Source organism: Lagopus muta, chromosome 2 (genome assembly GCF_023343835.1).
Source record: "Lagopus muta isolate bLagMut1 chromosome 2, bLagMut1 primary, whole genome shotgun sequence".
Lineage (NCBI taxonomy): Eukaryota > Metazoa > Chordata > Aves > Galliformes > Phasianidae > Lagopus > Lagopus muta.
The window spans coordinates 28,996,185-29,013,651 of NC_064434.1; the positions used below are offsets into that span (position 1 = coordinate 28,996,185).

Sequence of the window (17,467 nt, forward strand, 5' to 3'; positions counted from 1 at the left end):
TGTCAGACTCCATCTTCCTGCATGACAGCGGAGTTCAAATTACGCATTGAAGAGTCTGGCACTCTGCTAATGAAATGACCACTTTTTAAAATAGAGTGAGTTTTTTCATTGGTACGAGTGTCTTTTCTCACTAATTTTGTGAGAAATGGAACAATGGTCTTACTAAGATGGAGTAAATTCTTTACCTTGAAAGAGGCTTCCTTCATCTGCTCTGCTGGTGGCTCACAGTCTGTAAGAAGGGCAGGATTTGATGAGAGATGTAACACCAGAGTTTTAAGTCTCTGTGTGTCCATTATATATCTTTTCATCTACTGTTTGCATGATATATTTATAGAAAGGATAGTTTCAGCCTCAGAAGAAAAGTAATACCATTAGAAACCCATAGGAAGGCTTTAAGAAGTTAGAGGAGGCAGATTTTTATCTGATGCGCCTCTTAAATGTCTTTTCTCGTAAGCAAATGTAATCATGAAAACCGGTGCTATGTAATTAATATGAATAATTCCAATCAAACTGAAGATTGAATAGCTCTGTAGATGGAAGCAATATAGTGAATTGTAAATTTATTGTAACTCTTATTAAGAATTAGTGTCAGTACCACTGTCATGATTCAAGCCTTTCCGTGTATTGTTATCAGGCAAGCAGGGGGTTGGAACTACATGATCCTTGGGGTCCCTTCCAACCCGGGTGATTCTGTGATTCTGTGAAGCAGAATATGCAGTAGCACTGTCCTTTGATGCCTTGGTTATGATGAAAAAGTAAATATGTTCACTACTCTTAAAGGCTGGGTAATACTTTTCTGTTTAGTCTTTGAATGCAACAGGAGAGCACTGCAAACTGCACTGTATTATTCATCTAGTTCTGCTATGTGTTTGGTGCAGGGTTAAAGAAATTATCAGCTTTGCTGGAGGAAGAAGCTTTCCACATGTTATTGCTTTTATTTATACCGTACTTCTTTACTATCATTTTAATATTATGTTTTACATATCATTTCAAATAATCTGTTGCTGAAAGAACACAAATATTTTGGTGACTTAGATTTTAGTTGAAATTGGAGAAACAATGAAGCAAATCAAACATCCAGTTGGATCAACGGTTGAACCCAAAAGGAAGGCTGGTGAGGTTATGGTGGCATATAAGATATAGGCTATCTTCTACCCCATCACTACAACGTTGGCAGTATTTATCACAGAAGCAGTGCAGAGTGATAAGCAGGATCATTAGTGTTTTTTAGAACACTGGGCATGAAATGAAGGAGCGAAATTGAGAAATGAACCTTTATGCCCTGCATCAGAGCATATCTTTTTCACTCAGACTGTTCTTCCAATAGGCATCAGTGTGTTACATGTGCAGGTGGCTGCTTTTTATGTATCAGAAGTTATCTTGGATGGTGATATATGCTAATTTTTAAGAAATCAATTGCTCTTGTGAGCTTGATTCTGAAAAATGCTATTGATTTCGGGGCTTAAACATTTGGGAATTTGATAAGACTGTTTTGTAGAATAAATGGGTGGCCCTTTCAGTTTGTTTTTTTCTGATTGATGTCCAAAATTTTCTATCCTGTTCAGACATGCATTAGCAAGCAGTACACCAACCATTTTGCAATCCGAACTGGAGCAAGAACTGCCATGGATACTCTGTAAACATGTACTGTTGAATTTAGTTTTGTAGTGCGATTTATTTTATGTGCTCTTCATTTATATTCTGAGTTTTATAGTTTCTCAGACCTCTTAATATCTGTGATGGTTCTTCGCAATTTGTGGTCTTGGCAGCCATAGACCTCGAAGGATTTTATGAAGGAATGGTAACTGCCATTGTGCCATTTTACTGAGGAGCAAACTCAAGGGCTGGAAGTGACCCTCTGGAGGTCTGCGGGGGAATCGAGCCTTCCTCAAAACTTCTGGCTGTAATTACCGAATTAAAAATATTTGTAACTGTTTAAAGTACACACACGTACATTGTAGGAGATGTAGTAATCTCACTGGAATTATTCTGCATGCCTGGAAGTCAAAGAAGCCAGAGTGCCTGCAGATTGTTCACATTTGTGTGTGACTAGGTGTGCATGCACTTAATCAGTAGAAATGGGGTGTTGGTCTAAGGAAAGTTGCCATGGGACCCTGACTGTCCATACATTAGAGCTTATCTATATATTACATATATATTAAATATGCTTAGTAATGTTTACAATTTGAACTGGAACAGTATTAGCCTTTGTGAAATGGGAATCCACGGCTGAAAGCAATGTGATGTATATGATGTTTAGCCCCTTCAGTGTGTTACAGTAGGACTCACCTCTGTGCTGCTAGGATATAACGTGGGTTGTGCGTACACCCATCTTTGGCCTCATTTAGCATTTTCATTTCTTGTGCCTTCACGGTGAAAATGTTTCTATTTCAAATTTTTAATGAAATACTCTGCTAGGAAATACCTGTTTTAAGGGTTAATACTATGGATCATTCTGCAATGCAAAAATAGTTAAATCAGCAATTAGTGCTACCTGATTACTTGACATATTTTAGTGATATTACTATACAAGTATATGTTGGCTACAGTCAGAGTCAGGACATCTTAATTTAGTGTTATCCATAAAATATTTTGATATGATAAAGCTGGTTGAACTACAAAGAAAAGTGTAAGCAATGTAAACAGCTCATTAATTAAATTAACATAATTACTAACAGATTCATCAATATCTGTGAAGCCTTGAAAATTTATATATCTTGTTTCTTTCAGCTCGTGCTTTTACTTCCAAAAACATCCTTCCAAACATAGCATGATGTCACTTGCTGTCTTATATGGTGCCAAACTCTTTTTTTTTCTTTTTTTCTCTTTTTCTTTCTTTTTTTTTTTAATATTCGGATCAGCAGTATTTCTAGCAACACAATGCTTATCACAGTCTTAAGTTATTTTTACAAAATGCCTGAATGTGCTTTGGTTACTTGCCTTCCTGAATAAGAGGATGGCTTGTGGGTTTATGTTATATTTATTATTCTGCTGTTGGGATGAATAGAAGAGAGCATAGTATAAACTCACTGATTCATATTAGTGGAAGAACTGATTACGGATTGTATTTAAAACATAATATTATTTTATATAAATTATAGTAAATGTAATTATTTTCAAGTTACAGGCATATTATACTGGAAGGGAATTTTATGGGAAAGTTGACTTTGGTCTCTAAATGCATTGCCTTCATCACTGTTTAAGTGGTCACATTACAAACATGTTGGTAGTTTTATTTAAATATGATTCATTAAGTGTCCAAATGAGGGTGAGGTCCAGTCCTATGCATTTCACAAGGAATAGTCCCATGGAGATCTACACAAGATGAACCTTGGTGAGAGTTGCTTTTGTGAACAAAGACATAACAAAAATCTTTCTTCCAGATGTAGAAGAAAAGAATCAATAGGAACATGGACTTTGGATTTTTTTTTTTCATTTCTCATGCTTTCATGTTTATGTTGATATAGTCAATGAACCTATGTAGACCAAAGTTCTTCTGAAAATGGCAGAAATATTTCTGGAAAAGTTAAAGCCCTCGAAACACTTTTGTTCTTCATTGTACATCTTTGTTTTCCCAACTTCACATTCTCTCATGAGATACAAAGAAGATCACTGGATAACGGTGTCTCATCTAGGGTTAGAAAAACTTACTTTGCTTAAAAATTTATGTGGAAGAAAAGAGGAATAATTTTGAGAATTTTTCTGCCCATACATTGGAAGTTCTTGACTTGAGAAGAATAGATGCCTCTAGAGTGTATTCTTTTTGTGAAAATATTAAATACATATTTTTAAAACTGGAGGAAAAAAAGCGTCTATATGTATTCTGCTGAAAACTTATGCAATCAGACACAATGTATGAAAGAATAATAAATTCAAATAATTTTTAGCAGCTGTAGTATCAAAATTGGATGTTTCCTTCAGGTTATATCATAACCATAGAGACAGGTTGTATTTTGATCTTATGTTTTGCCCAATGTGATTTTTGTTCATATTATATACAGCAGTCTTTTTTGTCTATGCACTTACTGTGTTTAAACCTTATTTTGCTGATGTGTTACCTGCACAGAATTTACCTGTCCTATTTTTGCGTACAGTTTGACTGGCCATTGCTGTTTATATAACAATTTTATATAGCCTTATATGCAATAACAACTAACCTCTCACAGTGTGAACACACTCAAAAAGAAGCACTCTCATTAATGATGAGATTAATCCTGAGCAGCAAATAGAGCTTTATGTGTCAGTCCCAAGAAAAAATACTATCTGAATTCATTTGTATAATATACAGATAATAAGAGATTAGTGCATCTGTTCCAAAGAGCCTGACCTTCAAACCATTAGCTCTGCAAGATTCAAGCACTATGGTGTAATCCTGGTATAAAAGGCAAGTTTGTTTTACTTTTTTTATTTTATGATCTTCATCCATGAGCTAATATATATATTGAAATCTATGGAAAGATGTGGTACGACTTGGCTTGATTTATTCTGTGCTAAGACACAGGCAGAATTTACTCTAAAAGGCAAGTTTCTGTTTAACCAATACTAAACCTCTGTTTAACCAATGGTAAGCCTACGACCATGAAAATAAAGTTTGTTTATTTTATTTTCACTTTGTGGCATGTACTCTGGTGATCATCTTTTTATATGCTATCTGCAAGTAAATTCAGTCTTGAAATCTGGGGTTCAAACTGACTATTTTAGACTTTTTTATTTGCTTTTATGATGTGGATTTTGATGTTTCCCTTCATACAGAGTTGTTTAATTTTCTGCTATCATTTTTCCTTTTATTTGGTGCTGATGTTCATATGCAGTTTTTGTTTTTCCACTTTATAATTTTAAGATGGTTTTCGTCGCTGCATTTGGAATAAGCTTGTCAGTGCTCTTTATATCAGAACAGTAAGAAAATTGAAATCTTAGTCTCTGCTTTTGCATAATATAGAGAGATACAAATTGCTGTTAAATAATTTGAAGGTATTTACTTCATATTGTACTTTAATGCCAGTTCTTAGTAGCATATGTGAAACAATATTTTCAGGTATGGTGTTATTTCAGGAAATGTGTATTTGATCATTGAACTTGCTAAAATGCCTTCACAATTGCATTTAAAAAAAAAATCTAGTGCAAGTAGTTCTGTGGTTTATTTGGTGTAAAGGTTTGGAAGAGTTTTCATTTCAGAAATCACTAGAGGTCTTGGGAGATTGTTCCCTGTTTTTCTATAAAAGCATGCAGTATTAGCACTATTTCATTTGCTTTTTCCTGCTCACCCTGCCTTGTGTTCGCAAGAGCTTTAAAGTGCAGTAAATACTTGCAGTCTGCTTGCATTAATTGACTTTAACTCAAATAGTCACGGATGTTCATTTATAATATCTAACTAATTCTCTTTTATGATTATATTTTTCTTAGCTTTGTAACATGTTTGTAACAGATGAATTACACAAGTCAACTATCTTTGTAGTGAAAATTTTGCAAAATTTAGCAGAAAACACTACAACCCTTCTGCTTGTGTTAGTACACTGACTTCCATTAGTACCTTTACATTGACTGTTGTCTCTTCTCCCTTGCCTTTGATAAAGGAAACTGCTTCCTCACTAAGTTTTCAACCCAATAAAGAGAGCTGAGCGGACTGAGAAAAGGGCAGCTACGTGGGGCTGTGAAAATAACCTGAATGCATTTTTAATGGCAAAAAAAAAAAAAAAAAAAATGTTGTAAAAAATCCTGATTCTCACATTTCTCCCTCCCTTGCACAGTAGTAAAAGCAATACTGATTTTGTGGCAACTTCATTATGCTGGTGTCTGTATATAGTGCAGTTGAACCGTTCCATTTTGTCAATAGTTTTCTTCTGTGCCTGTTTGATGGAAGACACCGAACAGCAATACTGGATGCAAACCTTACTGTTTCTTAGAAGGGTTATTCCAGAGCGCTTGTTTGGGAACTTTGGCTGAACGATCTGTCTCTAAGCTGAGTCTCTGTGTACAGTTGTCCACTTCCAATAATATAAACACAAGGGGAACAATTATATCTTGCAGTTATGCAGTGTTTATCTAGCACAGATCCAGTGCCCGACTCTGTAGGTGTTTTTACATAGTAGCTGTTGTAAGTAATATAAAATTATTTTGTGGCTGTTACCTGGGTCAGCCTCAAATATGAAGAGTAGGTCTTTACATCATCACAACATAGCTTGCTTGGGACTTTCCATTGGCACAATTCAAACAGTACTCAAAGGCAATACGAAATAAATTGACAAACAGTCTAAACCTTAATATAGGTGCCTTGGCTGAAGAAGAGCATTGCTCTGCTTTTTGCTGCAACTTTAGAATGGTCACTGATGATGATAGAAGTGATTTGCAAACAGTGCTGATCTGGAACAGCAGGTCAAACAGCTATCAAGAAATATAAGAAATGATTTTTCCTGGGACTAGGAGGAAAGGCTGTGACCAAAATGGGTCCCACAGATGGTTTCGGTGAACATACAGCATGAAAGCCTTCCCGCCATTTTTATTTAAACCTCAGTTTCTCCCAGGCTTACTGGCTTCAAGCAAGAACCTACATGAGAGAAAGCATCCTGCGTACTTGACACGAGTTGAGCACTTTGTATAAATCTGCTGGATATTAACACTGCAAATGACAGCCTGGGCTTGTGGTCCCTGCCATGCACATGCAGAAGGCATGACTCAGAAAGGTGACACGCACACATCGGCGTTAGCAGCAATAGCATTGCATTCCTGCAGCGCCATTGTATGGGCATTGCATTGTTCTGACCTCTGAAAAGTGACTTTTTACAGAACAAGAAAGTACAGATTGCTTCAAGTATTACACCATGAAGGAAATCTGTACCTATGCAATGAAAATAACTGGAAGTTTCTGCTGGGGTGTGGCATGAGATGTAGAGCATCCCGTCAGAGGATTTTGCAGCTGTTAGGAACCTATACAGTACCTGCAACTATAAGTAATGATAAATGTTCATTAGCTGAAAGATACTATATAATTCATGTCACTTTTCTCGTTACTCACTTTACAATACTTTAAATCATCAGAATTTTACTGTAAAAAGTGCTTCAAATTGCATGAGGGCAGATTTAGATTAGATTTCAGGAACAATTTCTTCAGGAAAGTGGTCAAACATTGGAACAGGTTACCCAGGGAAGTGGGGTAGTTCCATCCCTAGATTCGTTTACAAGGTGTATGAATGTGGCACTTAGGGGCACACTTTAGCAGTAGACTTATAGGGTGAGGTGGGTGGTTGGACCTGTAAAATCACAGGCCTTTTCCAACCTAAATGATTCTAAGATTCTATGGCAACTTCACATCATCATCATCTCTCTAGTGAGAGAAACTTACTGCATGCATGTTACTGTTTTTTTCATTTTTTGCCCATTATAATAATTCTTGAAATAGCCTTTTTATATTTTGTTGTTGTTGTTGTTTGGTTGGTTGTTTGGTTCTTTTGGGGTGTTTTTTTTGTTTGTTTTTTTTTTGACTCATTTCCTTTTCCTCTTATCTTTGGTCATCCTAATATTGTGATTATGTACAGTAGGTTGGATATCTTCCTTTCTTTGTAAAAGGGATTGAGCACATCAGTCTCTGTAATGCTTGACTACCAAGTTTTCAAAAGTGTTTAAATGAATTGATTCTTAACCACTTGCAAGAGAAAAATGTATTACATTTTTGGAATTTAATGTCAGATAAACTGAACAATTTGACGTGGAAATAACTACATGGTAATGTCTGTTTCCTTAAAATGAAGTGTAAAGGTGAAAGGAATAATTCAGTGGTGAAGTTCTATTCTTATAATACATGTAGGCACTTAAGAGGCAGCGAATAACTCTGGAGTGCCCCTCTCAGTAACATCACTAAGGCTTTTCTGCAGTGTAACTGTACATTAGTACTGATGGTGCTTTCTTAGTTTCAGTCTTTTGGTCGGTTCTGTACTGAAATTCATGTAGAATGAGTCAAAACCTCCATGACAAAGAAATGCATTTCTGGGTTTATCTGACTTTCCTCATCCAGTTCTGTACAACAACAAGAAAAAAATGCATCAAACAAGGTTGCCAAGAATATTTTGTACTCCTCTCTACTTGCACATCACTAGAAAATACACAGCTGAGTGAATTTTTGAACTTTGGGCAATATATTATGAAATGCTTGCTGGCAGGTAGTTCAGTACTTTTTTGCTGCAAGGCCCTGTAATGTAATCACAGTTGTAAAAGGAACTTGTGAGTGAAGCAACTTGATCATTCCTCGCAGTGCTGCGGTGCCAAGGGGCTGGAAGAGAGGGAGAGGCAACTCCAGAGATTGTTCTACGCAGGAACAGCACAAGATATTTAAACAAAGGTGAAGCTACTCTAGATACTGGGTGCTTGCTAAGGATTATATTGCAGCCAATCCTTTATTTTGCTTAAACCAGAGGTAAGCCTGTATTCTCTGTGTGTTACTGTGACGAACCTATATAGCACTTTCATTTAGCAGCATGTGTTAAGCTGTGGTTATAGCTTTGCAATGAAAAAAAGCCTATGTCAGTTTGCTATTCCATTGATTTGGTAGGCTGGAAATGTTCTCTAAAGGCAGGTTACTAATGTTTTTGAAAGGAAATGTAATGCTGACCTGGAAATGCTGATAGTGGTGAAATAAAATTTGAAGGACTTGAAACAAGTTTGGACTTGTTTGCAGTCCAAATAGCTCAAACTGCAGGAAAGATGCAGAATATGGACATTGGTTATGAAGGTGGTAATTGTCATGAGTAAAAGGAGAGGACTGTAATGTGTCCTGGTTAGCATTTTGTGTTGTTAAATTAGGGCTGACTTATTATTCAGAAACTAATCAGTTGCACAAAAAAAGCATGTAACATAATTTTTCCTAGAAGATGCTTTGGTACCAGTGGTTTTGACAAACATTTCCACTTAAAGCTCATATGAAAACTATTAAAAGAAGTGGGCTTTGGGTTTTCATTACTTTTTTCACATATTTCTCAAGAAACTGCTTGAAAATAGATAGCAATAGTAAGCTTTCTTATTAGTGGTGTCTTATAAATTGGCTGTAGCTGATACTCTCTGGTAAGATACCGTCTTTTAACCTTATATTGCCATTTTGAGATTAGAATGATCAATGCCAAAGTGTTTGTAATTATGATGACCCTTATTTTAAAAAATCTCACATTCACTACAATTGAAATTACAGCACATACCTGGAAACTACTTCCGGACTTTATACAGTTATTTAAATATGTTTAAATCCTTAAAGGAGCATGATTTTCTTTTAGTTTATCTGAAGTCTCTCTTCTGCTTTCTTCTGAACTACAGTTTCATTCTCCCTTTCTGTATTACTGGCAGCTGTGTCCCAAGACCCTTTCAGTGGGCAGATGATTTCTTTCTGCCATATGCCAATTCTCTTCTAGGAGCTGGCTGGTCTTAAGCAAGGGAGGCAATGTGTTTTGCTGTAAAAATGTTAATGTTGAAGTGCAAACAGTTCTCTGAGCTTCTTTCTTCTTCCATGTCTTTCCTTTCCAGAGTGACTACTCAAGGGTATATAAAAAACAAGTACTTGAAATTTTATAAACTGTTTATATAGTAAATAATTTGTTGAAAATGTGACTTGTTTATGTTACTGATTTAATTTGTAAAGTTTTAAGAGTTGAAGAACTGGGCATATGTGTGCCTATTATTGGATCCATTTACATGTTCTGATTTTATATAGCACTTTTCATACATGTGAACAAGGTAATTAAGATGCTGTTACTTCTGTATGTTTATAAAGTGTTATTGCAATCCCAGCAGTGAAAGCTCATTATCATATATCATCACTGATTGCCTCATTTTGGCTTGTCAGACAGTAGCTCATTTCACCTCATTTGTGTATGGACAAAACTATTAATTTGGAAATCTTTGGACAAAAAATATCAGTAATTTAAGAAGTCATAGCTGATCTTCTCAAGATGATTCTTAAGATACAAGTGCCCTGGTTAGACTCGGTAGTTTGGTTATTTTCAACATGGGAAAATCGTATTTCTAAAGATTATCGTACATAGCCACATGCTTGGTTTCACATTATTTTTAGTAAATAAGCCTAACACCATCTTAAGGAGGCAAGATTTTCAAAAACAGTTGCATAAATTTTTAAGGCCATTATCAGGTAATAAATCATGGCCTGATTTTTCAAGTTCTTGTTTACTTTTATTTTGAACATGGATGTGCAGGCCAACAATATGGCTACAACCCAACCAGGCTGCAGTCAGACCTGGCTTGGAACTGTAGTCCTTTTAGGCTTTCTTCCTCATGCCCAAGAGCATGCTTGAAACCTTGAATTGCCCTTGAGTCAGGCAGTGGTATTATCAGCACCTGGCTTGTAATCACTTCCTTTAGTGGATTGAGCAATGGTGCATGCTTTGCTTTCTTTAGTGTTCTTTTGAATAGGTCATCAGTTTTACATACTACATACTCATGTCTTCTTTGTTTTTTTGGTGCTATCTAACTAGTTGTTCTCAGGTGAGATTCTGGGCAATTCTTAAGGTGTCTCTTTCACCATCAGTAGTACAAATATCCATGTCATTTTTTTTGTCCTACAGAGATCTGTTAAAGCATCCTATTGACTAAGTCACCAAGTTTGTGTCCCCAAATGTCCCATGGCATCAAATATACACTTTTACATTACACCATAAAAGCTTAATTCCAGCGGGCTGTGGCACATCTCCGTTAGATATTCTCAGACTTTTTTTATATTGAAAAAAGGGCGAAAATGGCAGTTTTGTTTACGGGCACATACATAGACCATCGAGAGCCTGGACAACGGTGTCGCACTGAGCAGTCATGACTCTACAGGGATACAGGTGATACAAGCTGTTTGTCTTTGCATTGTTCTCTCTGAATTGGATGCCTGTAGAAATGTAAATCTAGCCTTGAAATATCTTTAGTAGGCCATCCTGTTCCTATAGGTACTATCACTGACTCTTTCTTGCTAATATAGTTCTGTTGTCATTTTTTCCCCCTGGGTGCTATGTTTGGAGGTGATTAAAAAGTACAGAAATTGGAATATGTCAATTGCATTAACATTTTTCTTGTTGGAGTAAAAAATCACTATAAACTCTATTTATAAGATGTAGAATGAACCAGCAAATGCCACATGCTCCTTGGTGTGTTGTAGCAGGGCAGCTACAACAGGGCTGATAATGAATGGCAAAAAGTGTGCAAGCCAAGTATGTCTTACAGCTACAGATGACTGTTTTATGATCCTTTTGCATTTGTTATCAAACCTGCAAAAATGTTTATCACAATTGCTCTGTAATCGTTTTTCTCTAGCTTATACCTGTTAAACTATTTGTTTGTGTGAGTGGTATTTATGCACATTAATCTGCATTTCTGCTCAAAGAAAGCCTTACACAATAGACAGAGTGGATAGAATTATACAGCACATTTTGGAATTCATTTTTCCCCTAGATGGTATTCAGTATAGAGACAGTTTATCTTCAGTCTGCACAATGAGTATAATGCAATTTATACAGTGCAGGCAAATAACTGTCACATATTATAAAATTTAACTGTACATATCAAACTAATACAAATCAGCATCAGGACCAAGTGCTCTCCAATAAATATTCAGACAAGAGTAGAAAATCTTCTCAGTGTATCACAGCGTAGATATTGAACTTAAATTTTTAATGAACTTCTACTGTTCATGTAAAGACAGGGTTCCAAAGCTATATGCAGAACTGCTAGCCTGAATACAATACAAGACAAAAATGATAGTGGAGAAAAGTACACATTACAAGGAGCCAGAGAAACACTGGTAGTTGATCAGATCCCACACCTCATTGTGCAGTCAATCCAGGACTGGAAGCTGCACCCCAGAGTGACTCCGCATTACCTGACCCCCTCCAGAAATAGTAGAAGGTCCCAGCTCAGCTCTGCTTTAACCACCTCATGCCGTGCAGAACAAGGCTTTCCTGAGAAGGTTACCAGAATGTGCTGCTGAGATAAATTGTTCTCATTTCTTCTTGTGCTGCAGTAGGCATTAAAAAAATAGAAAATAAAAAAACCCACAATGTGCATAACTGACCTGTAAAACTTTAAAAACCCATGAAATGTGCGTTTCAGTTCTTAGTCCTGGGCAAAAGCAGTTCTCTTTATGCCATAAAATTCATGCATTTTGCCATTCTGTCTTGGGTGACTTTTATGTTATATTTTATTGTACTGCAGAATATTAAGATTGAGATTGTAAAATAAAATCTGAGCAATGACGCTTATTTTCCTAAGTAACACTGCAGATATTGGTAACAGTTACAGGAGGAGACAAAGATTTTTTTTTTCCTAATCTTCAACCAAAAAAAAAAAAAAAAAAGTTGATGGGGTAAACAAGAAGTGAAATCCAGAACAGTAAGGCAGAGAGAAGCAACTTTAAAAGCATTCAGAAGCAGACAATCTGATACATACGGCACAGTCAGATGAAACTGTGGGTTTGTGCAAGGATTTGTCCTGCACAGTCTGCACAGTCTATGCATTTAACATCTGTGGTGTTAAGAAGCATGTTCAAGCAGCAACATGAATTTTATCTATAGTAGTATTAAATTACTCTTACATGAAAAACCACTTGCAATTTTCAGTCTCTGCTGTGCTCTAAGCTAAAATCACGGGGGCTTTTTTGTTTGTTTGTTTTTTAATTTAGTCAGTGGAAAAGAAATGTGTATAGTTATTATTTCTATGAATCTGCTTTTTATTATACTTTCCAAGCAAACTGTCTCTCATTAATGGATTTCCACATTCACCACGTTGTTCAGGTGGCCTGAATCAGCATCTCTCTCCTTGCCTTGTGCCAAGGTCATGATAGTCTTGTTCCTTTAGTGTCTCATCACTCAAGTTTTGTGAGCCATAAATATTCACAGGCATTTCCATTCAGATGCTTGCTTTTCAGGCTCTACTGTATTTTATCTTTCCGGTCATGCAGTCTGATCTGGCTGGCTGCAGTAAACATTGCAGGGTTTAAACTATATAATCTGACCTGCTCTGTGGGAACAGATGGAAACAGAGACACTTTCAGAGAAGAGAGAAGTAAAAGACAACATGGGTGGCAAATACATACCTACTGGAAATACGAGAATTCTTCGTCGTAAGAGTCTGCTTGTGGGTTTTATAGCTTAGACTGTCTTTTGATTATTTTTTGATGCTCATTGTATGTTTCAGCATCGGCATGCTAGAATATAGGTGTGCACATTATCTGTTGGTTTTTTTTGTTGTTTTTTAAGGTAAAGCATAGGTTCAAAATGTTGTATTATGCTTTCCTATATTTCGAGTCACTTAAGTTTTATGAAGTACCCTCTACAGCCAGCTACATTGTTTGGGAGTAGATCCTGCTCCACCTCATCTAGCCCAGTCTTCTCCATCATTCAAGGCATTGAATAATGCATTTTTAGCTCACCAAGTACTGGAAATTTGGATATGTTGCAACAAAAGCACTCAGGAAAACCACAGAACTGTTGTCCTCAAAAGGGAGTAAAAGGTCTGTGGCTCTATGTAGGTAGCTGATTTCTTCCACTGAGAGGCATTTATTTCCCTGCTTCTGGATGGCCATAATTAAACAACCACTCAAATAGAAAGTTTAGAAGAAAAACCACAGCCTTTTTTGATGCGACAGTGTCTCTTCTTCACTCTGTATACAAATTCTTTTTTGTTTTGGCCATGTTATCCATCTTCTCTGATAGCACCAAAGAGACGATAAGCCTTGGAGAGGAAGAGCTGCTCTATCCTGTGGGATTTCTCCCTGCTCTGCACCAGTTCTGAAGACCCAAAGAGCAAAGGCCAGCCATCTGCCAGAAAGTTGAAGCTGTGGTGGGGCTACAAGATTTCTGGCTTCTGTCTGAAGTGTGACGAAAATCTGTCATAGCCAAACATCAAATGTCTGCGTGAAATAGGAACATGAAAAAGTTTTCAGTCTCTGTAGCAGGAGAAGATGGAAGAAGAATTTTTTTTTTTTTTTTTTGAGGTATTCCTGAAAGCAGAATGCAGAAAGAAAATAGAAACTTCACAGACAGTGAATGAACATATGACTTATATGAAGAGGAAAATGCAGGAGAAGGTTTCTGCATTTGTTCATGTGAAACCTTGTCATATCTACTGCTTCTTGAGAGATCAGTGTTACCCATTGAATGAGAGGCTGAATTAAAAGAAAATAAGGAGGGCACTGAACTGAAGGCAACACAGATTTCTGTGTTACGTAGAGACTTTGGTAGAAGTATTTCAGTTAAAGATTATTAAACAATTGCCATTCTTTGAAAGCATAAGATTTGGAGTAGAATTCATTGTAAATTGGCTGTTACATCTGGAGCTCGGAACTGTGCCTGGAAGGGACTGGAAGCTCTCCCTGCTCCAAGATGACCTGGAAGCTTGCAAGTGGAACTCAAAGGATTTTAAATTTAAATTTAAAAATACTGTGGTGAAAACTTTTCCAAACATATCGAGCTGCTCAATGGTTTCATGAAATGCACTTTGTAGCATTCATTTGCAAACTCAAGTTCTGTGGACTTCATAGTCTTCCAAAGGGATTCCTAAAAGATTATTCTGCTTAGAAATTATGTAGCACTCACTAATTACTTTGTGGTGAAAAATGGGATTTTGCTGTATGAAAATATGTTACTATGTTTTTGATACGAAGTGTTTCAGTGTTTAACATTTTCCTGTTGAATGCACGAAGAATTTTGTTTCTTCTTTTTTCCTGAGACAGTCATTAATTTGTATTCCTCTAACCTAATGTGGTGATGTATATCTTACCAAATTTATGGTTAACATGCACTATCAGAGTCATCCTGTCTACTTTCTAGTTGTATGAAGATTAATAATAGCACATTAATAGAGGGTGTCAGCCCTTTTAAAGAGAAACCATGACCAGTTTTCAGCTGAAGAAGAGACATTGCATTACTTCTGTTGCAGAAAACTGCAAGGAAAGGCTTTATGCTAGACTGTCATTCTAACTAACACTTTTTTTACTTCTCTCTGCTTTCAGAGGCTGGCAATAAGAAGCTAAAGAGCACGATACAAAGAAGCACAGAGACAGGAATGGCTGCAGAAATGAGAAGTCGTATGGTTCGACAGCCAAGTCGAGAATCCACTGATGGCAGCATAAATAGTTACAGCTCTGAGGGCAAGTAAGTGGCATTAAAAGTGCAGTGATGTAAGAAAAACCTCTTGTCTTTTAAAGAAAGCTTGGGATGTGAACAGAGGTCCCAGCTTGGGCTGAGGGGATAGGTATGTGTGCAGATTCTTCTTCTTGAGAAAATGTTAGCAAAACTAAACAATTCAGGGCATGTAATATGTTGAAGATCGAGATTGAAAGAGGACTTCTTTGGGTTTCACATTTTCCCTGCTATCCTGCGAGACATTTTGTTCATCAAAAGAGAACTGAATTCAGACTGCATTATTCAAAACAAAACTCGTCTTTGAGTTGTGTTTGGATTAACTTGGAGTTAAACTTCAGATGTTGTGTGTAAATCCCTGTGATATGAAACTGTGTTCAGTAGTACTGTATACAAAGAGAGTTTAGTTTGGACTTGGTCCAAGTCTCTTATTGAGAATTGTAAAACCAGACTTCAACTGCACCATCAGCTAAAACCGTGCACACAACTGTGGGTAAATGGGCAGCTGTTTTCATTCACTGCTGAATGACTGAGCCTCTAGGAAAGGATAACAAAAGCCAGTTAGACACAAAAGTGTGAATAAATACTGTAGCATCCCTACAGATACCAATAGGACTCTAGCTTGTGTGCAAAGGCTCAGTGGTCACCAGAGAATTCTTACAAGTTGTCCCATGCAAAAGTGAAAACTGAAGGTATGGAATTCTGTTTTACAGACCAGATAAAAAATGGACAATAGGGACTTCTTTGGCTTCATCTTTTTAAATGCTTACACTATTACACAATTGATAGTTTTTAAGAGGGATGAAGAGCCAGTCAGCCATGATGGTGGCAAGGAGAAGTGTAAAGGTGCAATTACTCCATCATCAGATGATAGGGCACTACCTTTGCCCTTCAGCATTCCATCTTCCTATCCTTCATCTCTCTACAATAAACTGCCAGTCTGAAAGGCTCCACTCACCATGGCAATGAAGAATTCCTCCTTTAAGGGACTGGAGACTGGCCTATTTTTCTGGTGAGCAGTACTGAAGAGATGGGAGCCCCGCACTGATAAAATTACAAAGGCTTCTGGTTGATTCCTGATCATCAGGATGCCTGCGGTTTGTTCCCTGACTCAGTTTGCAATTGACCTTAACCTTAACCACTGTCCCTGGTCTCTATATCCCTATTCCAGTCCCTGGCAAGAGAAAAGTAACAGTGAGGCTAGTGAAGTGAGAACAACAGTGATATTTAACAGAGGCTCTAAAGGGAAGCTGAGGGTAATGGTCCAAAGAAGGCAGATAACAAAACTCAGGTTAAAAAGTTAAATATAGTTTGTTGCAATGAAGGACAAAAAACAAGCGAGAAACTGTTCCTAGCAGCTGCAGGAGTGGTGAGTAGTGCCACTGAGGGAAGAAGCAGACTGGGTGGTTTGACAAGCATAGCATGAGGCTTGAACCTGAATCTTGGAGTTAGGTTACTGCCAGTATTGGGAGGCTAATGGCTGAACTGGAAGCTTCTAACGTTCTTTTTCTCCTCCACCTAAAGAAAACTTAAATAAGATTTCTTTAAACTTCTGTGAAAATCTCATCTTTTGGTAAATCAAAGTTTTCTAATGAAAAGCACTGTGCTGATATTTTCTGGTCAGTTTTAGTTACAGACAGTCAATGTCTTTATGCAAACATTATGAGAGCAGTTAGTCTTGAAGAGAGGAATGGACTTTTTGTAGCCCACTAACTGTGGCTTGCTGTGAATTGTATGTATCATATAAATCTTATATCTGGAAAACAAAACTTTTCACACTAGATACTTCAAATAGGAAATTTTGTTACTTTTTTATTGAGTCTAACTGTAAATTTCCTTTGGGAGAAATAGATGCAGAATGGTGGATAGCCTACTGGGTAAGATGCTATCCAGACTTAGTTCAGACTCCATTCTTCTGTTCCTGCTGACTGTGATGGGGAAACTGAAGCTGAGTTTCCCCACTATGGATTATTCTTCCTCTGAATTTTTTCACTTCTTTGTTTTATTATTGTTTGGAGAATGCATATGCGTTCAAAAGAAAGCAGTTTGTAAATGCACATATAGTCTGTGTGAATGCAGTTCAGTCCTGAAATAGGGTGGACATTAGGTTTAGGTCTCATCCCCACTAGTATTATGTGCCAGCTTATGGCTTCAGCTGCAACAATCAGTGCATTTAATGTTTGCATTGCTTTTCCTTGTTTATCCTAACTGATGCAGATGACATTTGGATATGTCTATCAGTACAAAATTGTATTAAAAATTAAATCAGGCATTCAGGAATGTAAAGTAATAGGCCTCTGCATTTCATGACACTGAAGAACATTTTGTGGTTGCACATTCTGTGCTGCTTGCCT

The 17,467-nt window shown here is 36.9% G+C and overlaps 1 protein-coding gene across 43 annotated transcripts in view; it reads left to right on the plus strand.

Annotated features, from left to right (window-relative positions):
• The window catches only part of RIMS1 (regulating synaptic membrane exocytosis 1), a 292,326-nt gene that overhangs the window by 268,415 nt on the left and 6,444 nt on the right, over nt 1-17,467 (plus strand). For all 43 annotated transcript variants that reach the window (XM_048938239.1, XM_048938195.1, XM_048938197.1 and 40 more), the window contains one exon: nt 14,984-15,125. In XM_048938239.1, coding sequence (XP_048794196.1) covers nt 14,984-15,125 — 142 coding nt within the window. The remainder of the gene's footprint in view (nt 1-14,983; nt 15,126-17,467) is intronic.